Below are 26,517 nucleotides of genomic sequence, written 5' to 3' on the forward strand. Positions count from 1 at the left end.
AGCTCGGGGGTCCAGTAGTGGTCATGTCTTCTCAGTGACCTTCCCCAGCAGGAGGGATCCTCGAGTTCTTTTCACAGAAGTGTTTTTTCCCTTATACGAGTGATACATGACATGCACCCCGATGTTTATAGCAGCATTATCAACAATAGCCGAGATATGGAAGCGCCCCAAGTGTCCATCAGTAGATGAATGCATAAAGAAGAGGTGGTCTACATATACAATGGAATATTATTCAGGCATAAAAAAGAATGAAATCTTGCCGTTTGCAATGATATGGATGGGGCCAGAGAGTATTATGCTAAGTGAAATAAGTCATTCAGAGAAAGACAAATCACATATGACTTCACTCATATGTGAAATTTAAGAAACAAAACAAGCATGGGGGTGGAGAGAGAGAGGCAAACCAAGAAACAGACTTTTAACTCTAGGGGACAGGCTGACGGTTACCAGAGGGGAGGGGAGTGGGGGGCGGGGGAAATAGGCAATGGGGGGTTAAGGAGGGCACTTGGGATGAGCACCAGGTGACGTATGGACGCGTTGAATCACTAAATTGTACACTGAAACTAATATGAACACTGTGTGAAGTGGAATTAAAGTACAAACTCAAAAAATAAAATGTGGGAAAAGAAAACAAAATAATGCATGTTTGTTAGAGACTAAAGATAAAGAGATTGCCCACATCGCCAACCACCCAAAGAAAACCATCGTCATTGTCAAGACGTTGATAGATTTTCTTCTGATCTAATTAATAGAATTGGCGTTTTTGTCTTGCTCTTTAAGACACTTTTTTTTTTCTGTCTTGGACGATCTTTCTTAAGGAAAAGACACTTAGTGATGCTTCAAGGTTAGGTCTGTAAAAGAAAAAAAAGGAGAACGCTGTGTGGGATTCTCACCTGTCCTTCCTCATTTTAAGTCTGAGTTGCATATTCTGAACAACAAGTTTCTTTTAGAATACTTCTCTTCTCTAAAATGAGTGCCCCCAATGCCTTTTTTCCCCCGAGGCCACTCTCCCTCCTCAGCCTGACAGCGTCAGACCTCCCGTGTGTGGCTAAGCCCTGCCTCGCACGGCAGCCTGGTCTGTGCTGAGACTTTTCTTCCAAGGGTCCTCTTACCATTCTCTCGGTTCCTTCTGCCAAAGCGTTTTGCACTTCCACGTTTAAAACCACTGAACTTAGGTTTGACCCTTTAACGCATTTAAAACCGTTTAAACTTGCACGTTTGAGACCCAGACGCCTGGCTAGCCCAGGTCTCCCTCCGTCCGGCTACCACCTTCTCTCTTACTCTCCCTCCTTCCAGACTTCCTGAACTGAACTCTGTGGAAGGCCCTCCTCTCTCCAGCCTTGCTTTCCAGGCCCTTCTCAGTCCACCTTGGTCTTGCTTCTGTGGCCCCCACTCAGCTGAAACCACTCCCACCAGAGTCGCCAAAGGCCGCCTGGTGTTAAAGCCACAGGTTCCCCCCCCCCCCCCCCCGCCTCCATGTGGCTGACCTTCCTGTGCCCACCTTGACTGGCTTCCTTCTCTCCCCTTCGCTTCTGTAACTCCAGAACCTGCTGGATTTCAGCCTGCCACCACCTGCTGCTTCTCGAGCCAGTTGCCAGGCCTCCCTCTTTTGCTCATCGCACGCGTCTCGTTCCTTCAGGTCCACCCTGTGCCGTCTTCTTGCCTCGTCTCATCTCTTCTCCCTCGCCGTGTTGTCCCTGCAGATCCCCCCCCCCCCACCGTTCCCGTGACTCTGTGCCGTTTATGCACGTACCCCAGCCACTCCCACTGTTTGCCTCCAGCCCTGTCGGGAACGTGAGACCCCTCTACCCCACTGCCTGCTGAGCCTCTCTGCTCAGATGTCCTGTGGACACCTAAAAGCCCACGTGGACCTCTGCTCCCCGTAGCTCCCTCTGGCCTGCCCCTCATCCTGCGCGCATCGTAAGGCCGCGGAAGCCTGTCCGGTCCTCGGCCGGTGAGCCCTCCGCTTGTTCCTGGAGGCCCCAGCCCGTTGCTGTCACACACACCAGCTCACCCTGCCGACCTGCCCGCCTCTCTGTGGCCTCTGCACTTGTCCGCTCTCCGTGCCGTGAGTGGCTGGTGCCTCGATGCCTCCTCACTCCTCACTCAGCTCCCGGTGCCTCGGTTTTCCCCTGTCCCCCAGCCCCACCGTCCCTGAGTGCCCTTCTTCCCTCTCTGGGTTAGCTCCTCCCCCTTTCCCAGCCAGCCCCTCCTCCTGTGTGTCTCTGCTTCAACCTACTTCCTTCGGGAAGCCCTCCCCGAACTGCTAGAAACCGGGGCAACTGCAAGTGTGTGTAGCCCCTGCACGTGACATCAGGATGGCCCAGGATGACTCGTCTTCTCCTCCAGCCTGTGCACCAGGACATCGCCTCCTAGACCCGCGTCGAGCACCCTGGTCACTAATAAACGTGAGAGGGTGGGCCCAGTGCCTTCCCTTCTGGCTTTCAAGGTGCTGGTACCCGGCTAAAGGGGGTTCAGCTGCGCGGTTTGCATGCAGCTCTCCAAGGAGCATGACCCTGGCGGTGTCCGCAGGAAGGCAAAAGCTTCGAACAAGCAGGTGTACGAGGAACCTGTTTTGCAAATATAGTTCAGAAGAAACTGAGTTCTCTGCATAAGAGCCTTTAGAAACATTTATTATAAAATAATTTTAGGAAAAGGAGCTACAGAGCTCATAAAAGCTTATTGCTCCGTAAATGTTTTAACCGTGTTAAAATGACTTCCTATTTTAACTAATGTTGTCTAATAAATACCAATAATTGTAACTCATGAGGGTTATGGACAGTTCGTACGGCCGCTGTGAGCACCGAGGTCTGTGGCAGCCTTGCTCGGTGGCCTGGTAACCAGTCCCGGTTGAGCTGACACATCTTCCAGGCACCTTGCATCCGAGGGGAGACCTTGGCAGGGTCCTTCTCTCACCACTTCCCTCTGAGACTCCACAGAAGAGAAAGTGGGTACAGACTTGTTAGGGGATTGGAAAGAGGCCAGTGGCTGGCTCGTGGTGGGGCTCTGGCAGTTTGAGGACCACCATGTCTGGCAAACGCGGAAGGTTTCTTTTCATCTGCTCACTTGTTTACTTCTTGTCTAGTGTTTCTACTAAAGAGGTTAAGTCTTATATAAAATTATATGTCAGGAGGGGCGCCTGGGTGGCGCAGTCGGTTAAGCGTCCGACTTCAGCCAGGTCACGATCTCGCGGTCCATGAGTTCGAGCCCTGCGTCAGGGTCTGGGCTGATGGCTCGGAGCCTGGAGCCTGTTTCCGATTCTGTGTCTCCCTCTCTCTCTGCCCCTCCCCCGTTCATGCTCTGTCTCTCTCTGTCCCAAAAATAAAAAAATAAAAAAAAATTATATGTCAGGACTCCAGTGGAATGAAATAATGACACAGTATACCTTTTTGAATTATTTACTTATTCTTTGTCGATTTTATCCAGGCTCCTGTTAATTTAACCCAATTAGTTCAGAATTACAGCAGATGATGTCATCTGATCCATGCCGTTATCTACCTGTTTTCACCCTGTAGATACTTAGTACCTTCCAAGTGTCTTCTCTGGTCACGGCAGTCACACTGCCGTGAAGGCTGCCTGGCCTGGCCCACCCCGGGTCTCTCGTTTGTACCAGGAGCGCCTGGCCTGTGTTGAGGCTGCGCCCATTTTCAGGACCGAGTCACTGCTTGTTATGGCGTGATGCCGATTTCCTTCATTAGCTTGTGCTGCTCCCGGGAGACAGCCACATGGTATTCGTCTTTCGCCCTCCTTTTGAAAATATCGCAGTAAAGAATTCATCTAATGTCTTTCAGCTGTCTTCTTCTTCGGTCAATAATTCAATGCAACACTTCTTAGAGCCTGTTCCACTTCCTTCACTGATTTCCGAAATGCCTTTTAATTATTTCTTACCTTTAAAAATCATTTCACAGCTTTTAATATTTAGTAATTCATGCCGTCATCAAAGAGGCAACTTTATTCTTTTGATCGTCGAGACTCCTGTGGGTGTTGATGCTGGATCACAAGATGATACTGGAATTGGAGACGTATCAGTAGGTCGAGGCTGTGCATTTGGAGAGCAGGCTTACCAAAGGAAGCAATCCTGTTGGCTTATTCTTTTCTGCAGAGAAAGAAGCACGACTACAAACCCTGTATTAGTATAGCGTAGAGAACCTTTTTATGATATTGGTGTAGAAGGGTTCTAAGCTTCCCATGTTATAGCGGAGACATTCTGTATACCTGCACGTTTGAGACCCAGGTCTCCTCCTTATACTGGAGGTCCAGTATGAGGAGTCAGCAGCATAAGGCACCACATTACAGTCAACCAGTTATCAGTATTTATTAGCATTTCATGAGGGAAACTGCACCGGGCACCTTTGGGGAGGCAGAGGATTCAAGGTGTTTAGGATGCCTGTGCATTTCACGTAACTCAGCCAGAAGCGTAGCACAGGGAGGACGCTATCGGGCAAAGAATAGAATGAGTCTGCCGATGCTGTATGCTAAGATACATTCGGAAATTAGACACAGGTAGAAAAATTTTTGTGAAAGGCTTTTCAGAATGAATTTCATTTTCCTTTAAAGCACTGAAAGTATCATATGGTATCAATTTAAGGGAATAACTGATTTTAAAAGAATAAAGCAAAGGAAGACACTGGTTAACGAGTGGGCCACAAGGGAGTGGGTTAAATATAACTCTTGGGCCTGGTTGATCTCTGATACATCGCGGGCCAGTAATTAGAAATTACCCAAGGTTAACGAGGAGAATCACAGATTGCTTAGTTACTGTTTTGTTCCATTGCACATGTGGTCTAATGTGCCATATCAACATGCACCCTTTCTTGTTTTCAGCATGCACTCCTGGCTTTAAAGTTTATACTTGCATTTGCCATACCTGATAAACCACGGCATATCCAGATGAAACTGGCCCGATTGGAATTCGAGTCTTTGGAGGCACTCAAGCAGCAGGTAAAGGCAACTGTCCTGAAAGTCTATGTATTTCTTTAGCAAATGCCAGGGGCCATAATTTAGAGGACTCGCTCTCAGCATTTCCTTCAGCCCTTGAAGTTGCTAGCTCAAATAAATACAGAGGACTACGGTTTAGGACGGTGTAACAAAACCAAAATCCTAATCATATGAACAACAACTAGCTTCAGGGAACTAAACTAGGCAAGACAAAAATATCCAAGTGATGTTAAAGAATAGAGCTAGCATTCAGCAGAAGAACGAGGCCGGGATTTCCAAGACTTGCCCTGGAGCAGCCCCCACCGTTTCTCAGTCGGCCTTCTGCAGAAGCGTTAAACGAGGGGAACCGAGTAAACAGAATCTTGCGTAATATTGCAGAGAGTGAGGGGGGAATGACAACGTGTGGGCGAAAGCATCAGAAAACGCCCTGGAAGTAGCAGCTTCTGCCAGTGATCTCCGTATTCTCCTCAAAGACGATGCTTGGAGGTCTTCACTCCGACTCTTGATGGCAGCAGAGTGTGAGCAGGAAGACAGACTCCTACGTGCCCGAGCCAGTTCTCTCCAGCGATACGTAGCCGCTAAACCAATGAGCAAATCAATAAGGTGGTGTCATCTGAGAAGACAGACTCTAGGTCCGGGACCCGGGTTCTGACCCACACAGTCCGTTAGGCTACCAAACCACCTCATACGGGAATTTTTTTTTTTTTTTTTTAATGTCTGGGGAGCTGGGAGGAGAAAAATTGAAAGGGGGACCCATCCAAGCTGACCCTCTGATAGAAGCAAGGGGCTGCAGGATGGTGCACGAGGCGGGAGTCCCCACACTGGAGCAGAGCGTGCCCCCAGTGAGGCAGGGTGTCCCCAGAATAAGACTTGCGATAAGAGTACAGAGAAGAGGGAGGAGCGCGCGTCCACCAGCTGGACGCAGCCGGGGAGGAGACTGGATTCCCGAGGTCTCCTGGGTGGGGACAGGTTCACCTAGCCAGTGTGCTTGAGTCGTAGACGCCGGGCGTCGTGCTCAGCGGTGAGGGACCAGAAGCACTCACAGCAGTGTCAGGAAGCCTGTTACCCCCTCTGACACTTCTCGTCGATCTGGGGGTGCTGGCCAACGCAGCTACGCAAGAGGAAGAAATAGGAGGTCAAGTAACCTGGAAGACGCGAGTGTGTCATTACTTGAAGGTTATAGGGTTATATATCCAAAAACCACGAGGTAAGTAATTGGAAACAAATAGGAAAACTTGGTAAGGTTACAAGAGTCATCTAAAATTAGTTGTTTCCTTTCACAAGAAAGAACAGCCATTTGAAGATATTATTGAAGAAAAAGTCTCATTTACTGAAGAAGCCAAACTATAAAACCTTTAGGTAGTAATTGATCAAAACAATATGGATAATCGATATCAAGAGTATTTTTAAAAGTCTGCTGGGACCAAAAGATTCAATCTTGTGAAAATCTGATGCCAATTGAAGTATATAGAAACAGACGTTTGAGAATAGCAAGGAGATTTCCGAGTACAAGAAGAAACACGAGGCCTCTAGCCCTGCCAGATATTAAAATGTCTTCTGAATAATTCAATAGTTATAGCGATTGAGTCCATTTTGAATTAGGGAAGAAACAGATCGGCGGAATACAGAGTCTGTAAAGGGACCCAGATAAAACCGGGACTTCGGCGTATGGTAAGATTAACATTCTGCGGCAGTGGGGAAAAAGAACTGTTGTTACGTGGTCTGATGACAAACAGTTGTTTGGGGGAAGTTATTACAGTTTGTTTCACCTCATTCCTTACACACCTCTTACCACCACCACCCTGCAAAATTTAGATGGTTAACAGATACAAAAAGTATGACAATTTAAAACTTCTCTGTGACAAAAGAGAAAGAGACAAAACTCAACAAATAAATTGGACAAACTGGGGAGATACTTGCATGAAAAACGGTTAATATCTTTAATTTAAAAAGAATTTTTTTTTTTTTTTTTTTTTTTTTTTATTTTTGGGACAGAGAGAGACAGAGCATGAACGGGGGAGGGGCAGAGAGAGAGGGAGACACAGAATCAGAAACAGGCTCCAGGCTCTGAGCCATCAGCCCAGAGCCTGACGCGGGGCTCGAACTCACAGACCGCGAGATCGTGACCTGGCTGAAGTCGGCCGCTTAACCGACTGCGCCACCCAGGCGCCCCTAAAAAGAATTTTGAGGGGCGCCTGGGTGGCTCAGTCGCTGATCTCGCGGTTCGTGAGTTCGAGCCCCGTGTCGGGCTCTGTGCTGATGGCTCAGATCCTGCTTCGGATTCTGTGTCTCCCTCTTTCTCTGCCCCTTCCCCGCTCGTGCTCTGTCTCACTCTGTCTCTCAAAGATGAATAAACGTTAAAAAAAATTTTTTTTTTAAAGAATTTTGATAAACCCATTTAAAAGGACAGTCCAGTAATCAAAGTTAACATAAGAAGAGGTATTCAGCCTCACTCACAGTTGAAGAAACATAAGGTCACACAGCAGTGAAATACCGCGTTTTACACGTTCTGTTGCCAAATGTTGGTTGATCTGTTCTTGTCTGGTATGGGAAAAGGGACACTTTTATGTACTTGACAGAAGTGTGAATTGGTTTAACCTTTCTAGAATGCAGTTGAATCAAAATTTAGATTACCCTCCAAGCAGAATGACTCTCGCTAGGGTAACAGTTCTAACCGCAAAGTGGACCAAGCAAGAACCCTGAGACAGCTAAACTCAGTAGGAGACAGATGAAAATAATGGTTGTCTGATAATGGTTCCATATGAAAAAGTTCTGCGAGCCTGCTTTTTAAAAAGATCTCTTTGTGCTGGAGGCCGTGCACACGTGTGCGTGTATGAGTGCGTCTTTGCTGTTTTATTAAGTGGAGAAAGCAGGGTCGAGAACAAATTTGAGTTCACTTTTGAAGAAGAGAAGGAAGGGAAGGAAAATGGACAAATGCAGATACGTTTTTGGGGAGAAGGGCGCCTGGGAAACGCTGAACAGTAGTTACCTTTGAGGAAGGATCAAGAGTTCCCTTTTACATGGGGTTTGAATTTTCTGGCCATGCACGTGTATAACTTTTTTAAGGTCAACAGGAATTCTTCGGGAGGGGCATTATTTGCCATTTGTTACCTGTATGCTTTTCTGCACTTGAAACACTAATGTAAGTAAATAAGGAATGAACCCTCCCTCATGTTGGTGGTTTGAACAATTACTTAAGTTCCCTAATGCCACTTTCAGACTCACCTGAGAGCATCCTTCACGCATTCTTCCTCCTCCTTCCTTGTTCTTTTTACAGACATTCCTATGTGTTGTTGGTTTTCTTCTTGGAAAAAAAAATGTAAACGCCGGGTGAAATTTTTGGAGTAAAATTTATTTTCACATAACATACGTTTTGCACCTGAAGTTTGAAGGCATGCGTCAAGTGTGGAAACCCAGAGGTGATGTTGAGGCGCAGTGGGATTTGTCTGTAAAGTCCTCAGTGCACCTGAAATGACGTCAGGGTAAGACCAAGGCTGAGGGCAGGCCCCCTGAATTTGGCACCCTGCTCTACTTCAGAGGACTTGCTCAGCTCCCATTTAAAGGAGAGGCTGAGGGGCACCTGGGTGGCTCAGTCGGTTGAGCGTCCGACTTCGGCTCAGGTCATGATCTCGGGGTTTGTGAGTTCAAGCCCCGCGTCAGGCCCTGTGCCGACAGCTCGGAGCCTGGAACCTGCTTGGGATTCTGTGTCTCCCTCTCTCTCTGCCCTCCCCTACTTGCACTCTGTCTGTCTCTCTCTCAAAAATAAAGAGTAAAAAAAATTTTTTTGTTTAATAAAAATTAAAAAAAAATAAAGGAGAGGCTGAAACTCTAGGGGTGAGGGGCAGAAAAGTCAGCAACCTGGTGGGGGCAGAGCACAGTCCCCCCCCCCCCCAGCCAGGTTCCTTAGACTTGTGACAGCATGTGGGCACAGACAGTTATAACGGCCTCGTTGTTCAGATCCCCAATCTTACACTCACCTCTTTCCTCAGATGTGGTTGCAGGAGGCCCGGGTGCCCTGTGGTTCCTCCTGGGCTGTCCTGGGCCACACCGCCTCTCTTCAAACAGTTGTCCTCCCTGTGCCTTGTCCCCACGGTGAAAGCCTCCCCCCTGAGAGAGAACCTTACCAAATGGAGGTGTCGGGGGCTAAACCGCGTTCTGTAAAGGCACCCACTCTCCCGCCTGCCAAAGCCGAGTCCGTCTCCTTAAAAGGTGCATTTCCAAAATGTATCCAGGAACTTATGTCCAATAATTGCTTATGAATATGTGCATTCTATTTATGCGATTTTTACCACTTATGCACCAGGAATACTTGTGATGACCAGTGGTCCGGAAGAAAATTTTAAACACTTAAAGTGAGATTTATAGTCACGGGAACTTTTTTAAACTTTTAAATTTCCATTTATTAGCATATTATTAAAGTATGACCATGATTGACACTTTCAGGCTGAAAAAAAATTATTAGTATAAAATCCTTTGGGAGAAAAGGCAAGAAAATATGATTTCAAAGAGGAGAAAAAAGAAAAAACATAAAATTGTTACTATTAATGAAGAGGGTATCCATCTACTTCTTAAATAGGTGATGGTGGATATCACATCCCTGTGGTATTTCCTGGACATCTTCAAAAGAGTGAGCTAATAGTTTATTTTTAATATTTACACTATGGTAATATGCAATGTCTACGGTAAGCTAGAAGATACATTTTCATAGCTACCTAATTTATGGTGAAGGTTTTTAAATATTTTAAAGTTTATTCATTTATTTTGAGAGAGAGAGAGAGAGAGAGAGAGAGAGAGAGAGCGCATCCATGGTAGAGGGGGGAAGGCAGAGAGAGAAAGAGGGAGAGAAGATCCCAAGCACGGTCCACACTGGTAGTGCAGAGCCCAGTGGGGGCGTTGAACTCATGAACCACGAGATCGTGACCTGAGCTGAAACCAAGAGTCGGACACTAACCAACCCAAGGGCCCCCATGGTGAAGACTTTAGACGTCAACATAAAATAGTATGGGAGGGCACATAGCACCCAAACATTTTCAGGGGTATGTAAGCAAAAACGTATTTTAATTGTATAGCACTGTCTTAGGAAGAGCTTTGGTAAATCAGGTTTCTGCAGCGACTGCATTTCTAGCGAGGTTCCATACGTTGGGGCAGACAACCCCCTGGCCACCTGTACACCCCCGAATTCCTTGTCAAGGTGAGATCCTGCTTCATGCGAGAGAGGCTTTCCTCTTGATCAGGATGGCACATTGCCATGCATTTGTCGGAAAAGCAAAGGCCCTGTAATGATGTTGGGTATTAACATGTCTCGTATTACTAAATGCATTTACCTAGAAGTCCCACTGCAGGGCTGCTGTACTCGCTCGGCGGAGGGGGGGAGGGGGGGGGGGCTCAGAGGTGTGAGTGTTTGCTGTGGACAGTGATCTGTCAGATCGTGTCAGCTCCTGGCTTCCCATCACACCCTACCTGACAGTGAAACAAAGCCCTAATTCAAAGGCAAAATTTATTTACACTCGTTCGTCGTCATTGAAAGATGAAGCACTAACCAAAATTCTGTCTCGTATTTTACTTGTTTGTTTGTTTGTTTGTTTGTTTGTTTGTTTGTTTAAAGGGAGCTCTGTGCCCAAGTCTGGCTTGCTCTCATGACCCTGAGATCAAGAGTTCCATGCTGTACTGACTGAAGCAGTCAGGCGCCCCTCCCTGTCGCATGTTATTTTAAAAGAAGAAAACAGCCTAAAAGATTTTAAGTCCCTTTGGGCTTTTTTCTTAAGCCATAGATGTGATTCCGTGATTCATATCACCTTCTAAGAAAGTGTGATTTTGGTGCTGATTTTGCTATTAAGGTTCTGGAGGGACAGAAACGTCCTACAGGTTTTGACTCCGCATATCTCTCAAATGCCTTAAAACAGGACATTCCTAGCCAGCTCGCACTAGAGATGATCTTAAATTCACGTGTGTGCGGCTCAGATGTCTCCGGTCCATCGAGTGGACAGGGGTGGTGAGTGCTGTGCTCGGGGTTCCTTAGGGCCTGGAACCACAGACCAAGTAGAAGCGTTCCTCTCTCCGCTATACTGTGTTGAAATCACGATCTGAAAATCTGACCTGGGACGGAGGCTGGACGGTGGAGCCTGTGGCAGCTGCCCCTCTCCTGTCCCCCCTCGTGCCGGCCTGGGCTTCGTGGTGTGGTCACCACTGCAGCACGGGCCACACAGGTGCACGCTTCTGTGCGTTGAGACAGACATTTGTGTTACGTTGCCTGTTGAGCCTCACTGTGCAGAGGTCCCGAGAAGCCCGGAAGGTCCTAGATAGGAAAGGTCGCCCATTTAATGCTTTTCAGAAACTCAGATGAACCGGCACGTCTTCAGTTTACTCGCTGAACTATTGACATTTCTAGGATGTAGAATTTGTCTTCTCTTTCTTTCAACTGACATTTAACGATCTGCTTTGTGAATAAGTAGAGCCTAACTCACGGGGCTCTGCCCGTACATCAAAGGCAGAGAGGGCTTCTGCTGTGTCCTCTGGTCAGTCAGTGGGCCCCAGGTCAAAACTGGAGTTATTGAAGACATATTTTGGAATAAATCTCATTAATGCCTACCTAGCCCATCCCTGGGCTCTTTCACTGTTAAGTGACCAGAAATCGACAGTAAAATTGTCAACAGAAATTATTACTTTTGAATAATTAGTATTTTATGTTTAATTTACATTTGAATCACTACTTTTCAATTCAGGTTCTCATTCTACGGACAAAATGTGACTGAGACATTTAAGTCCGTTCTTAAATTGGGCAGTGCATCTTGAATGGAGAAGTTTACATAAAGACACATGTGCCTGGGCCCCACACCTAAAGAGTCAGACTCCCTAGATCTAAGGTGGGGCCCAGGCGCCTACATGTAAAAAACCCCTCCTATTGCTTTAGTGCCCGCCCCCCCTCCCCTAATCCTGAATCCCCAGCAAAGACAGATCCCAAGCATGTTCAGGGGAGTGCCAAGAGCTAGCAAGGTCTGGGCCAGGGTCTGCCGCCATAAATGAGGCAGATGGCCTCTTTGCACCTCAGTGTTTTGTTTTATGAAACGAAGAGCTGGATTGCGTGCTCTGTGCGAAGGCCCAGAAATCTGCCATTTTGCCCAGCGCTGTTCTACTGCAGGAGCCCTGGAGCCATTTGGAGAAGCGCTCTGTGCATGGCAGCTGTTCCTCTTAGCCGTGGTGGGAGGGGACAGGGGAAAGGAGAGGTACTGAGGGCAGGTCCTTCGTGGGGGTCAGATAGGAAACTGTGGCATTTCTAAGTACACAGGCGGGTCAGATGTGCGTGAAGGTGAGAGGCAAACTGGAGAAAATGAAATGGTTTGCTCTGCAGACAGAATTCTCAGAGAGTCAGGTTCCAGTCGGTAAGACCTTTGCAAGAATTCCAGAGAGTAAATATCATCCTCGCGACGCCCTTTTGTTTCTTTTCAAATTGACGTGCTCGGTTCTCAGTAATTTTGAGATTTAGTTAAAAATAGGAAGGAGCCACCCAGCGTCCTAGAGCACGAGGACCCCGCGTCCTCAGAACAGCTCCCACTTCAACCGGCCTCCGGGCAGCCAGGCGTCCCAGGGCCAACCACCCACAGAAGCCAGGGCGCTGGGTCCAGACGCAGCTTTTCAGAAAGATGACAGCCTCCGAAATCAGTCAGAACAAGATAAAGACTTCTAAGAGGAGCCCACGGTGCTAAGTATGGCCCTCGAGGACCTCGACTCAGGTGTGGGACCCTTGCCGGGCTGGGCCAGCGGCCTCAAGTCCCGTCTCTGTTTCCTAGAGGGAAGTATATTTAAACCCTTTCCGGCAGTCATCTCTGAACTTCCCTTGCCCTGCCTCTGTGCTCTCGAGTTGGGGTAGGTAAACCTGGCTTTTAAGGGAGAGTTTCGCCGGACTGTTGAATGTGTAGTCACAGGCTGGTGTCCCAGCGTGCGGGTCAGGAGGAAAGGAGCCCGGAGAAAGAACCGGCTTCCGAGAAAGGCACTGGCCGTCGGTGCCGGACGCGGCCTCAGTCCTCAAGGACAGACGGCCCATCTCCCAGGGCCCCACGCCGGGTGCCGGCCTCGAGACCTGGGGTGGCCGCTCCGAGCTGACCTCTCCCCTCCTCCTGTGTTGTCATCTCCCCAACACAGCAAGGCCCTGGGAGGTGGTGCCCACCGCGCGTGGTCAGAGCGAGGCTCCGGTGAGACACAGCGTGTGTGTGTGTGTTGGGGGGGGGAGGGGGAAGGGGGTCGGGAGAGACGAGGGTGGCGAAGCAGGGCAGGGACCCCCTCGAGCTCGGGGGCCCTGTGTCGCCGGGCCAGCCGGGAAGGAATTCTGGGAAACTGGTGCCGTGAAACCGGTTTAGGTGACGCTCTCGACTCCCCATTTTCACGGCCCGCACGCAGCTGGGCAGCAGTCGTAGTGGAGGGACTAGCAGGTGCACTGTTGACAGTCCCCAAGCGCCCTGCTTCCTGGCAGCCGGCCACCGCGCACCTCCCTCCGCCCTCAGCTTCACGGGGGAGCGCCCCGCTGCGCGTGGCACAGGGGGGTCCCGGTACCCACCTCTGTGCCTTCCCCCCCCACCGCACCCGGCCAGGCGGCTCTTCACCCCTGCATTCACTCCTCCGGCACAGGGCCTGACGCCCAGTAGACTCTGAACACATCTCGGCCCCCTCAAACTGTGTGTGTTGACTCCCGCGTAGTTGAGAAGCTAATATATTAAGTAAATGACAAGTGACGTCCTTGGACAAGAAAAGAGGAGCCTTAAAATAGGTCCTCTGGCGAAAATGGAAGCAGCTGGGTCATATGCCTTTCTGGGATCACTAGGTAGAGAGTGCACTCCGAGGAATCGGGTCCGAGCACTTCCTCAGGTCCCCATACTGAGCCCTAATGAAGCCCAAGTTCTGTGCTTTTTGCCCCAAAAGACCGTGCTTGATATCAGCGACAAGGTGGCTCCCAAAAGATGGTAAAATAAACCCAAATCAAGCCAGACAGAATTCTAAAGTCGTTTTTACTTTGCGAGAGGTATCTGGACTCTAGAACAATCCTCTTCTTACCGCTGATGTGTAGACACTTTTCCCCTGCATTTTCTGTTCTCACTGGAGAAGCGTGCTGTAAGGTACACAGAGCCGTATAGACATTGAAATAAGATGCTTCACTAAAGCTCCAGAAAGCCTCTGATCATTTTTGTCTGCTCTAGTAAACAGGGTTGGAATTTGTTACTCATCTCATTCCCCCGGTTTTCTAAGCAAAATTTTAAATTGTAGCTCTTAGTTTTTTCCCCAGATGTAAGAAATCTAGCCAAATGAGAACCAGATCTATTTTTACTTGGGGAATTACCGAACAGGCCAGGAAACAGAATAAAATGTAGCATTTTCCTAGCCAACATGTAGGTAAACTGGAAGCACCGTGGGCAGAGGACGCCTGAGAGGACAGTTCTGTTCCACGTGGAACGGCCTCGAGTTCACCGTGCTGCCCAGGTGACACCCTGTGCTTTGACCCTGGCTCACGTTTGTCATCAAAATGGGTCTGCATTTGTAAAGAAAAAAGTTCACCTTACAGCACATTACTTTAGAGATTTCAGAATGCTTACAACCATGTGTTAGTTTCAGGTGCACAGTGCAGTGATTCGACAATTCTCTGTGTTACTCAGTGCCCACCATGACAAGTGTGCTCTCAATCCCTTTCACCTCTTTCACCCGTAAAAATATGTTTTAAAAGAGAAAAATGTATATTCTGGCAAGATAGTAAAAGTTCTAAGAGTTCCAACCTCAGATTCTGTACTAGAATAATAATGATGTTGCCTTGAGGCCCAGCATGTGTGAAAGCAGGCCTTCCTTTTCTAGGAAAATGCCCGGGCTGTTATGAATGCGTCTGTTTACTTATTTTTTAACCAAATATTCTAGGATATTAAAGACTATATTGTCGGCTCACTAAGATCAAAGATATTTGTCCGTGACCACCAGACGAGAAGCTTCTTAGGGACAGGATTACACCAGACACAGATTTTGTATTTGCTGAGTAGGTGAGTCCGTAATTAAATGAACATCACTAGGGTCAAAGCCCCAGCCCTTTGTGCCTTTTTCTGTTACTAAATTCTAGTCTTTTGACTTTGAAATTATCTTCTGCATGTTATATTTGGGATTCAGGAAACCATTATTGAGTATTTACTATGTCAGGAAACCATAGACTTTTTAACTTTTGTTTTTAATTACTAGTAAATTGCTAAAGTAGAAAATATTTAATATAATAAATGGTATTATTTTCCATCGATTTCTATTGCCACAGAACCTCAGGGATATGATTGAATATTATATCATGCAGTGAATGTGAACCTAAGAGATTGGGCTGAAAATTCAGTGATTGATAGACTAGAAAATTTAGACATTAAAGTAAATCCTTAAGAACAAGACAGATTTGCCCCTGTGTCCTGAGAATAGAATACAGAGAACAAGAAATGTTTGGTTTAGGAACTTTTTGAAATACTACCTAATTAAAGGAAAATAATCATTCTACATTAATAATGGCTCTAAGAACATAAATAGTAAATTACACTGAATTCATACATGAGTCATAATTAAAATACAGATATTAAAATTCAGCAAGTATTAAGTGCATTCTGTGACCAAAACACAAAAATATGAATTATCAAAAATTCCCTATATCATGTAATTGTCCAATGTTAGAGGAAAAATTCTCAATCCTGTCCCAAACCCTGATTTTACAGATTAAGGAAAGGGTCATTAACTGTGGTTGTTAGCTTGCAAGATGGGCCCCAATGTTCCCTGCCTCTCTACTATGTACACCCATTTGAAGTCCCATCCCAATAGGATACTACAGAATAGTGTTCAGTCTCTTCTGAAGCTAGGTCATTACAAATTTATTTATATATAGTTATAAATTTTTAATGACCTAGCTTAATATATATATATATATATATATACACATAAATAGCATATATATACACACACACACACACATATATATATAGCTTATATATGTGTGTGTATATATATATACATACACACACACATATATAGCTTATATATATATAGCTTATATATATATATATATATACACACATACACACACACATATATATAGCTTATATATATTACATATATATATATACACACATACACATATATATAGCTTATATATATATAGCTTATATATACATATATATATATACACATACACACACACACATATATATAGCTTATATATATATGTACACACGTGTGTGTGTGTGTGTGTGTATATATATATATATATATATATATATATATATGTAATTTGTAATGACCTAGAAGAAGACAGAAGCTATATATATGTATGTCTATATATAGCTTCTGTCTTCTTCTTCTTCTTGGATCATTTGCTCTTAGGAAACTAGCTGCCATGTTGTGAGGACACTCAATGTTGGAGGAGGTCAAGAGGATGTGGTGGCTGGTTGACCCAAGACCTGGACCCTGGGCAGTCAGAGGCTCCTCCCCTGTCCTTGGAATGTCCGTTCTAACCACTACTCCACCCCCAGGAGCCATTTTGGAGACACAGCCTTGAGAGAATAGTTGCTGAGACCTTCTGGACTGTATATATGACCGAATCCCCCTAAGATCTCTATATGAATTTTAAGATTCTGGTGGGCACGTATGGAGATCTACTCGTCTTGTGGTCACCCAAGACACACCTCGCGTGTAATTGCCCCGCTGCCTACCTGGAGACCACTCCAGGTCTGCCTCTTTTCTCAGGCTCCCCTTGCCCTTTATGTATGGGGGCCAGTTTCAGATTTCACCTGAAGAACCCCCAAGGTTGTGAACCAATACCCAAGCAGCCAGTGGAGAGCCTCAGATGACTAGGAACCACCAAGTGAGTGAACCGTCTTGGAAACAGATTCTCTAGTCCAAGGGTGGGCAAACATTTTCTGTAAAAGAATCAGGTAGTAAATATTTAAGATGTATGGGCCATACAGTCTCTATCAAAACTACTCAGTTCTGCTGTTGTAGTGCAAAGGCAGCCACGGGTAACACGTGAATGAAAGGAATAGACTGTATCCCAACAGAAGTTTATTTATAAACACAGGCAGCGGGCCAGATACGGCCTGTGCACCATGATCTGTCATCCCCAGCTCTTAGCCTCAGTCGGTCGCTCAGATGACTGCAGCGCCTGCTTCCTGACTGCACAATCATGAGAGGCCCTGAGCCACAACCACCCGGCTGCTTCCAAATTCCTGACCTACAGAAGGAAGGAGAATGACTGCATGTTGTTTTAAGCCACTCAATTTCGGAGTAATTTGTTAACACAGTAATAGGTAACTAACGTACCGATAATCCAGGAGAGGAGGCTGGGGACAGATGAACCCAGTATGACTATGAGGTGCTAATTGTTGAGGCTAAGCGGTAGGTAGATATGGGGATACATGATAGTGGCCTCTCCACTCGTGTGTAATAAGTTAAAAGAAAAAAACTGGTAAGTGATCTGTCTGCAGTCAGCCCATCACAAAACCACAAAGCCCGTGCTGCATACCCGCCCTCTGGCTCTGAAGTCCTGTGTTCTCTCGGCTTCCTCTTTCTGCATAAATAGCAACCAGTATAGATTTGGCCGTTTGCCCAAGTTTCCCCTCAATTCTTTACCACCTTAGTACCTCCAACTTAACATTCAAGATAGTTCTTTGGACCTTGATGCCATCGTTCTTGTTGAGCCATCCTGGAGACCGTTGTACCTCTTCCTAGCTCTTTATAGTATGGACTGTAGAGTTGGTCATTCCTGGGGGTGGAGCCTTTGCTCAGGGACCCAGAGTCCTACCTGCATGTGGCCTGGGACAGAACAGTGCTAACTGTTCACATTCGTATTGAATGCTGCTGCCACCAGAGCACCCGCAAATCCATTATCTTTTTTTAAAAAGAATTTCTTTAATGTTTATTTATTTTTGAGAGAGAGAGAGAGAGAGAGAGCACGAGTGGGAGAGGAGCAGAGAGAGGAGACACAGAATCCGAAGCAGGCTCCAGGCTCCGAGCGGTCAGCACACAGCCCGACGTGGGGCTCAAAGTCACAAAGTGGGAGATCATGACCTGAGCCGAAGACAGACGCCCAACCGACTGAGCCACCCAGGCGCCCCGCGAATCCGTTATCTTAAGTAGTTCTCACATAGCCTCCGGGGAACGGCCTGGCAGGTGTCACTCCAGGATTACATAGGTGAGAAGACAGAGACTCCGCAAGTTTAAATGGTCAAATAAGGTGCTGGGTTCAGTGTTTTGTTTCCTTCCTACACTACTTCTCTGATGCTTCAGGACAAACAGGATTTGACATTAAATAGAATACAGTTCACTTGTGAAGACACAGTGCGTTGGCACACAGTAGGTTCTAAAATGAGTTTACCTTCGCTTTAAAATCCCTCTGAAATTAGAAATTACCCTGAAAGGGTTTTAATTGGCAATGTAAATAACTTCATATATTGATTGTTAGGTCCGTGGCATGGATATTTGAAATAACTTGTCTTTTGATACATTGCATTGACTGTATGTTCTCACCTCCCCCTGGAATCAGAGAATGAGTCTGGACTATTCTGCTCTCGTAGTTCCCCAGGAAAACCGTGAACTAAGATTCAGTGGTGGGTTTTGAATATCTCATGCATTTAACCAGATGTCTTCGGTGACGCCATTTACAAATGAGAGAAAATGATATGAATAGGTGAAGACAGTGGTGGGAGAACAAAGAACAGAATAGCAGACCTGGTGAAGTGTCATTGGATGATGAAATTCAGTTCTAAAGTAAATCACCTCCTCGTTCCTTTTTCCTTCCAAAAATCTGTTTAGTGTTGTGTTTTCCTCTCCTAAACATGTGGTTGGAAGGAAATGAATTTTTTTCTCATAAATTTTTGAGTTTTTATTTTGTTTATTGGTGGCTGTCCTTTCAGATAGAGTATACAAAGCAGTTACTGTCTGCCAGGTAACTGTGTTACCAGGGCTGTAACTTTAAATTCTTGACCTCCCCGCCCCCAAACCAAGCTGGAGGAAAAAAAATCTATTTGTTATTTGGAAAGTAAATGGATCTCAAGATTCTCTCCGGTTCTCCATTCAAGTTGCTTAAAGCAGTGTTCGTGTGGGTAGATTTGCAGGCTCTTTTGTTTGAATTGTCTTGAAAAATAAAAAATGAGAGGCATATTTTTAATTTTCGAGTCTGGTTTTAGTCACAGGCACGAGAGAAAAGGAACTGCCAAATGTCTGGGAAACACAGCACCAACGCCTCTCCTTTCCCATGTGATAAATATTGTTTTGATTGGAAGCAGAAGAAAACCAGGTTGCTTTTTTTGACTTCTTGGACTAATGAGTTCGCTTTTTCTTTTTTTTTTTTTTTAATGTAAGTTGTAGAAAAGCATTTCCAAAGACATCGCTCTGGGTGATTTGAACTTTATTCAGGATAGCTGTGCACAAATCATTTCTGTGACAATGACGTGTGATTAGACAGTTACCACCCAGAAACTCGCTAAGGAATTGTCATGTCTATGTGCGTGCCAAAACATGGGCCCTAAATGAAGCATTTTGGTTCCCTGAAGGGTATCAAATATGCCAGGAGCAGAATGGGTGGTTTCATGCCCTGGGTGTTAAATGGCTTTTGGAGTCAGGTATACATGTCTCGGGAAGCCCAGCTTCACTGCTGAGTAACCCTGGGCACGTTACCAAACATCTATGGGCCTCAGTTTCTTCCTCTGTGAAATGGGCGTAATGACAGGAGTAACCACACGGGGTAAGCAAGCAGTCGGGTCCGGGCCGGCAACCGAGTCTGAGTCTATTGCTTGTCCACCGTTTTCCACCATAGAGCAGATGGGTATGGATAACAGAATTCTCTGCTGAGTGCAATGTAGAACTTGACCACCGGGAGACAAAAGACTCCTTTTTAGTACTCCACCCTTGGAAATGGATGGGTTTCAAACGCCACCCTTGGAGACCTTGCAAAAGAGAAGGAACTGCCTGCTTTGGACATTTACCTACTTTCTGGCCGTGAGCTGTCTCCGATCCCACCCCACCCCCCACCACCCCCACCACCCCACCCTGCCCAAGCTCTGTGGTTCCTTCAAAACGGTTACTCTCCAGCTGTATTTTAACCCAAAACAGGTCATTTTGAAATGCGAGTCAACCACAGCTCATCTGGACTTCAAGTGGATTTCTGGAAATGAAAACTGGGGTCACCTCCCCGGGCAGTGGGCTGCTTTCAGAAATCACAGCGGAATTTTCAGAAATTACTTGCTCTTTCAGCGGCGACATTCACGCATAGTGGGCTTGAAATAAAGGAGAGCTTAGGGTTTCTAGTAGGAATAGTGGTACAAGAGCAACATGGAAGGACAGAGTTGCAGGGTAGGGTTCTGTGGAATCTGTGTGCGCAGGTCAGTCACCGTCTTCTTTTTTTCCGCACCCCCCCCCCCCCATCTCTGTCTCTTCTTCTTTTTTCCTGATTTTCAAGAAAGCAAAAGGCCTACGTGCCCAGAGTGGCCATTCTTTGCATTTTATGTTATCCATACGCCGCCCTCCTTTTAACCTTCATTCTTCATGTTTGGGTTACTATTTGCGTGCACGCTCGCTCGCTCTCCCTCCCTCCCTCCCCCTCTCTCTCCACTTCATTTCCTTTTAGCAAACTATCCTGCTTTCTCTCCTGTGGATCGTTGCAGATGCGCATTCATGCACCCCTGGTCTCAACCCCTCCCCCGGGATGGCCACAGACTCGTGGCCTGTGCTCTTGGCCAGCATTCCTGCTTGGGAAGCTGTGTGTCAAGGATAAGGGTGACAGCCCTCGTGAAGACTGCCCTCTCTTAGTGGGGGGCTTGGGGTTGAGGGGCTCATCTCCTCTCCGAGTGGCCCGTGCTGGCCAGGCGTTGGTGGGGGAGCCCCTCCAGTGCGGCTGACCCCCGTGGGGCCTGGGAGATATGCGGGCTGCTTTCCTTGTAAGAGCAGAGGTTGGGACGGACCTCATTCAGATCCCGCTGTCAGAGATGCAGCCCGACGCCAACTTAACTCGCTGTCCCCTGAAGAAAACGGCCCGCCCCTTCGATGGTCATAATTAACTCGCCTCTGAACGTTGCCATACCAGATGGCAAACGAGGGGCTGTCTCACCTGGAACCAAGAAGTGCATGCGTCCTAGGGAGGAGAACACTCTCTGTCCCTCCTCTCCAGAAGCCTCTCTCCAGGCTTGGGCTGAGGAAAGTACAAAGTAGGGTGGGAGAAACAGGAAATAAAAGGCTGAACAGTCGAGAGCTCTAACAGAAGCTGCCTCCTGCCAGATCCTGAGTGCAGCTTTGTTCATGGCCCTGCCATAGTAGAGCTTTTGCTTGAGATCATAGTGCACATAATTTTTGTTGTTTCAACAAGGCAGGGAATAAAGACAATTGTTTGCCATTTGTGTGGTCTCTTTCACTTGGTCAGAAAGAGTGCTCTGTGACAGAGGCCCTGAGGTCTAGACAGCACTAGTTTTGAGATAAGCCGCTGACTCAGTGATGCTGGAGTGCCCTGTGGAATGGGGACAGTAACCACAGGAAGTAGGGTGATGCTCCCAAGAGCCAGTCCAGCGCCTGTATGTCGGCTGTGTTCTCAGCCATCGCCGGTGTCCTGCCTGGGACGGTGGAGACCACCAGGCATCTCGACAGTCACCTCTGCTTGCCTCCTTTTCCATATTCTCTTAAAACAACTGCATCAGCATTTCCAATCTGCCCCCAGTGGGAAGCTGTGTGTCACCCCCCCCCCCCCAGGCTCCCTCAGATCCCCGTTCAGACCACACGCGCACTCGGCCAGGGGGTGGCTGAGTGGTAATGAGCTGTCGTCGTTGGGGGGGGGGGGCCGAGCGGGTTCGATTTCCATTCACATTTGGCTATAGGACCTGGCTGTCTTTCATCCCTAATTTCAGGAATGCTCGTGACAGTCCACATACCCCTGTCTTGTAGAATTGTTTGTTAAAATACGTACGTACATCTTTCCTCTCTGGAACTCGGGCCTGTCCTGCCGACAGACACAGGGTGCGCCAATCAATCAGGTTAACTGTAGAGAGAAGAAGAAACTTAGGTTCTCGTGAGTTAATTATGTCTTAACACGGTGGCAGTCTCAGGAAGAAATGGTTGGTTAGCACGTGGCTGATCCCCTTGAAGTTGATTTTTCTGGGAAACAATACGCCAGACACAGTTGTTCCTGAGCTGCAAAATACAGACTCAGGCATCTTCAAATGGTCCTCCATTAGACTTGAAACCATCTGCTTGTTTGCAGCGAAAATACAAATTTTCCACTGTTCTGAGCACTGTGACGGTGGCATCCCTCCAGAGAAAGCACGAACGGGGCCCTGCAGAAGCACTGTCGCCAGCCGGCTCTGCAAGGCACTTCGAGTTCATTTCCACCGATCTGACGAGGGAACAGAGAACCAAAGAAAAATACAATGTCTTTTCAAAATTAAGCTCCCCTTCTCTAATATCCTCCCGGGCTTCCAGAGGATTAAATCGCACTCAATCCGCCTTCATCGAGTTTCCATTTGCATTTAGACTCTCACAGCTGTGAGACCGTCGTCAGAATCCGTGTGATCTGCTTTTGAGGGAGAACAGTTAAAATGGGAGGGCGAGTCTCCCTGACCGGAATGTCCCCGGGCTGAAGGTGGTGTTACGCGTGGCCCCAGAGCGGGCGTCGCCTCTCTTCGCTTTGCGGTGAAGTCAGATTAGCATCTCCGCCACGCTGTCCAGGGTTCCAAACCCGCCGCCCTACAGGGTCGCTGCGTTCACATGGACCAGACCATCTAAACACCTGTTGCCTTAGGCGATAGACATAATCGTTGGAAGAATAATTTGGCCTCAGTGCACACACGCAAAAATGGACACATGCCAGCTGAAGGACCTCGTCCTGCTGACGTGATGGGACTTTTCATACGGTAACCCGGTGAGAGAGGCGTCAGCTTCTGTGTGCCGTGTTAACAGGATGGCGTCCTACGTCGGAGAGCCATCGGAGAGAGGTTACTCTTCAGACCACGAGGAGTCATAGTCTCTACCTGGAAGTGTTCACAGAAAACCTCTCTTTCCCTAATACGGCACTGTTGTATTCAAAGTATGTGCAGTGGGCGAACGTGAATTTTCCGAGTGTTCAGTTAGATGAGGTAAGTGGGACGGAATGGGTTTGGGGACATTACCGTCTTGCCGTTACATAAATGGCACCCTGCTTGAGCAGGCACATCAGGGTTTTCATATGGGTCCAAGAGCGCATCAGAGTAGTTTAGCATGCTGCAGGCTTGGGATGTCTTTCTCTTCTCTTCTCTTCTCTTTCCTTCCTTCTTTCCTTCTTTCTTTCTTTGTTTTTAAGAAAATAGGAATAGAGAAAGACTCACAATGTTGTCATCATGAAAGGTTCCACTACAATCCGGGTAACAGGATGCAAATGCCCTTGCCCTGCAGAATCAGACATGAGCACAGCAAGAAGAGTTGAATATTTTGTAAAATTGTTTCTTTAAATGACAGTAATAGGACATATGTGAAATTACTTAGAGAACAGGTCTTTTTGCAGTGACTTCGTAGTAAAGTACAGTCAAGCACAACTTGTGTACTGTTCTCACGCCCTTGGTTCTACCTTTCGCTCAGCTTCTGTTGGATGGGGAGGGAAAAGCTAGATAATCTCACGTAACGTAATACATCTTACTGTGCATCGTCAAAGCAATTAGCATGGCAGAAACACCCCTAGCTTCTCCTTGAGCACAAATGAAGGACTCAAATCGCTCTCTTCCTCCCCCTGCTTTCCTTTTTAAAGATGGGTCTTCAGGAATAACATGCTGAAACAAGAGAACGATATTCAAATGTAATATAAAAACTCCCCTTAAAACACTTGAGAGACGTTCAGCCTTTATAAGTTTGTTTGTTTTTAATGCGGTATTTTGTTAACATTAACCTCAAGTGTGAAGTACAAATTAGATGGGTTAGTTGGTTTTTATCTTACTCACAATTCAGTAATGTAATACGCACATGCTTTTGGACGTTTTTGGTTGTTGTAATGGTTCTTTTGTTGTATATTCAAATTACCCGGTACCATTCACTCCGGTTCCCTGCCGTAATTAGCGATCCGTAACGCAAACCAGATTTTACATCTGGGAAAGAAGATTCTGAAAGATACAGATGCGTGGCTATAGGGGAAGTAAGAGCATGCACTTCCTCTTCTCCCCCCACGGCCGTGGCTCCTCAGACTCTGCGTTTCCGCTCCTGTTCCGTGGGCGTCGGCTGTTTGGGCAGCGGTGGTGGTGATGTGTGGTTCAGAGCAGCTTCACCAGGGATGTTGAAGAGGTCATAGCGAAGGCAACTCAAAGCAAGAAGAGATTAGTGGACAGCTGCTGCAACTAGTCAGAAAATAGCTAGGTCCGCAAAGTTCTCCCACTGATCTTGTACCTAGACTCCTCAGCCAGAATGTGGAGGGAAAAAGCCATGAGGAGGGCGACCCAGTCCTGGGCTCGGGACAGCGTGCCCACTGCAGATCGCGGGTTTCGCTCATTCATCCAGCAGACGTCTCGTGTGCCTTGTGTGCGTCTTAAGTAGGGCAGTAAGTAAGACACAGGGCTGTATGGAAGGAGCAGATCTGGAAGGGCTATATATTTGGTGACATTGCAAGTGCTGATTATAATTCTTCAGTTGCCAGACTCTAAAATTATACCTTTGAATTCCTCAAAGGAGCAAGCACTAAGTTGAAAATCAAGCCCATTTTGAAAATCACAGCATATCCTGCTGGTTTCCCTTATGTCTCTATTTTCATTTGGTACTTTAAAAAGTACAGAGACTGTCATTCTACAGAGTATAAGAACGTAGCTTCGGCCTCTGAGATATAACCAATAGATGAACTATGTTAGTAAATCAGTTTTTAGATGAACTGAGATTCTTCTTCTCCATCGTCTGAGAAATCTGTGTGACCAAGAACCGCTCATTAAGGTAACACGCTGTGTTTTTAGGTTTCCGTTGCTAGGGTTAGGAATTGAGGTCCCTAACGTGGGATCGTCACTGGTACCGGGACTCGTTTAGGGAAACTTTCTCGTTAGTCGGGGATATGCTGAGGAATCTGTTAGGGGCTCGCACCGTCTCTGTTCGGGGGCTCTCCTGCGGCTCCCCTGTCCCTCCCACTTGCCCTTTCACTACCACAGCTTTCTCTCCCCAACACAAACGGAACTCTCGGGGCGCCTGGGTGGCTCTGTCGGTTAAGCGCCTGACTCCGGCTCAGGTCACGATCTCACTCACGGTCCGTGAGTTCGGACCCCGCGTCGGGCTCTGTGCTGACGGCTCGGAGCCTGGAGCCTGCTTCGGATTCTGCGTCTCCCTCCCCCCCAGTCTCTCCCCCCGCTCCCGCTCTGTGGCTGTCTCTCAAAAAAAAACATTTGGGGCGCCTCGGTGGTTCAGTCGGTGGGGCGTCCGACTTCAGCTCAGGTCCCCGAGTTCGAGCCCGACGCCGTGCTGACCGCTTGGAGCCTGGAGCCCCCTTCGGATTCTGTGGCTCCCTCTCCCTGCCCACCCCTCCCCTCCCCCCCCGCCGTGGCTGCCTCTGCAGCCTCGTCTCCCGGCCAGCCCTCCTCTGCGGCCACACAGAAGCGCACCAGGTTCCCAGGGCACTGCTCGCGCTTTTGCCCCTGCGCTTCCTCGTCTCCCTCCTCTCCTGGCTCCTTGCCTCTGCCCGCTTGTCTCCCCTGGAAACATTCTCCTCCTCTTTCCAGACTTCTGGGTCTCCGCCGCAGCACGGTCGTCCTTCGTGCTACGCGTGATCGTGGTTTACCTACCTGCGTCCTGGAATAGCCAGGAGGGAGCCTGCCTGTTTTCCCAGTACCTAGCTGCTGGTGGTGTACATGAAACGGCGAGCCCGCGCCCCTCGACTGGTGACCCCATACTTGCACGCGTGTTCCCAAAGAGGGTCGTGGCTGCGCCATGGTGCGAGGCAGCAGCATTAACCTTCTGGAGGACCCTTGGAGACAGGCCCTGCCCCTGGGAGTCCGAGAAGTGCCGGGAGGAAAACAGGAGGTCTGGGCTTAGAACACCTGCAGTCATTTGGGCCCTCTCCTTCAGGTCAAGGGACCTTACCCGGTGCTCTAGAATTTACGAGTCCGAGGCCTGGATTCCATCCAGTCTGTGCTCCAGCTCGGAGAAGCCAGGCAAGCTTGGGCAAGTCTCGTAACCTCTGCCTCGGTGTCGTCATTGCTAAGCTTGAGGTGTCAGAGCAGGCGATGGCCTCTGGGATTGCTGCAGGGCAGCTCTCCCTGCGGAGACTCGAGGTGCACGCTGTGAGGGGGGGCATCCCCCGGGCGGCTCCCGTAGCGTTCAGACGACAGTCCTGTGATCAGTGGCACCGTCCTTTAAAATGCCTGCATCCCCAAAGATGGGGAGAGAAGTTGGAATGTGGTCAGTGGCATGTGGTGTTCACTTCATCTGCTTTGTGCTGTAGAGCTAACGAGCTTTAACCTTCTCAGAGGATACAGCACAGCTCTGAGAGCCACGAGGGAGACGAAGAAGGCGTTTGCTTGGGGGAGAGACTTCAGCACACCCGGCTTTAGAGTGCATTCTGCCTACTTTGACTGTCGTGAGCTGGGAGCCACGTGATTCATCCTGTGAGAG

The 26,517-nt window shown here is 47.7% G+C and overlaps 1 protein-coding gene across 6 annotated transcripts in view; it reads left to right on the forward strand.

Annotated features, from left to right (window-relative positions):
• ANO10 (anoctamin 10) overlaps positions 1–26,517 on the forward strand; it is a 270,273-nt gene that overhangs the window by 218,298 nt on the left and 25,458 nt on the right. For 4 of the 6 annotated variants that reach the window (XM_047875024.1, XM_047875022.1, XM_047875021.1 and 1 more), the window contains 2 exons: positions 4,825–4,941; positions 6,541–6,609. The exons of 1 other annotated variant lie outside the window; for it this stretch is intronic. In XM_047875024.1, the coding sequence (XP_047730980.1) occupies positions 4,825–4,941; positions 6,541–6,609 (186 nt within the window). The remainder of the gene's footprint in view (positions 1–4,824; positions 4,942–6,540; positions 6,610–26,517) is intronic. One more of the 6 variants, XM_047875026.1, reaches the window with a different exon arrangement.

The sequence above is a fragment of the Prionailurus viverrinus genome, chromosome C2, assembly GCF_022837055.1.
Source record: "Prionailurus viverrinus isolate Anna chromosome C2, UM_Priviv_1.0, whole genome shotgun sequence".
Classification (NCBI taxonomy): Eukaryota; Metazoa; Chordata; class Mammalia; order Carnivora; family Felidae; genus Prionailurus; species Prionailurus viverrinus.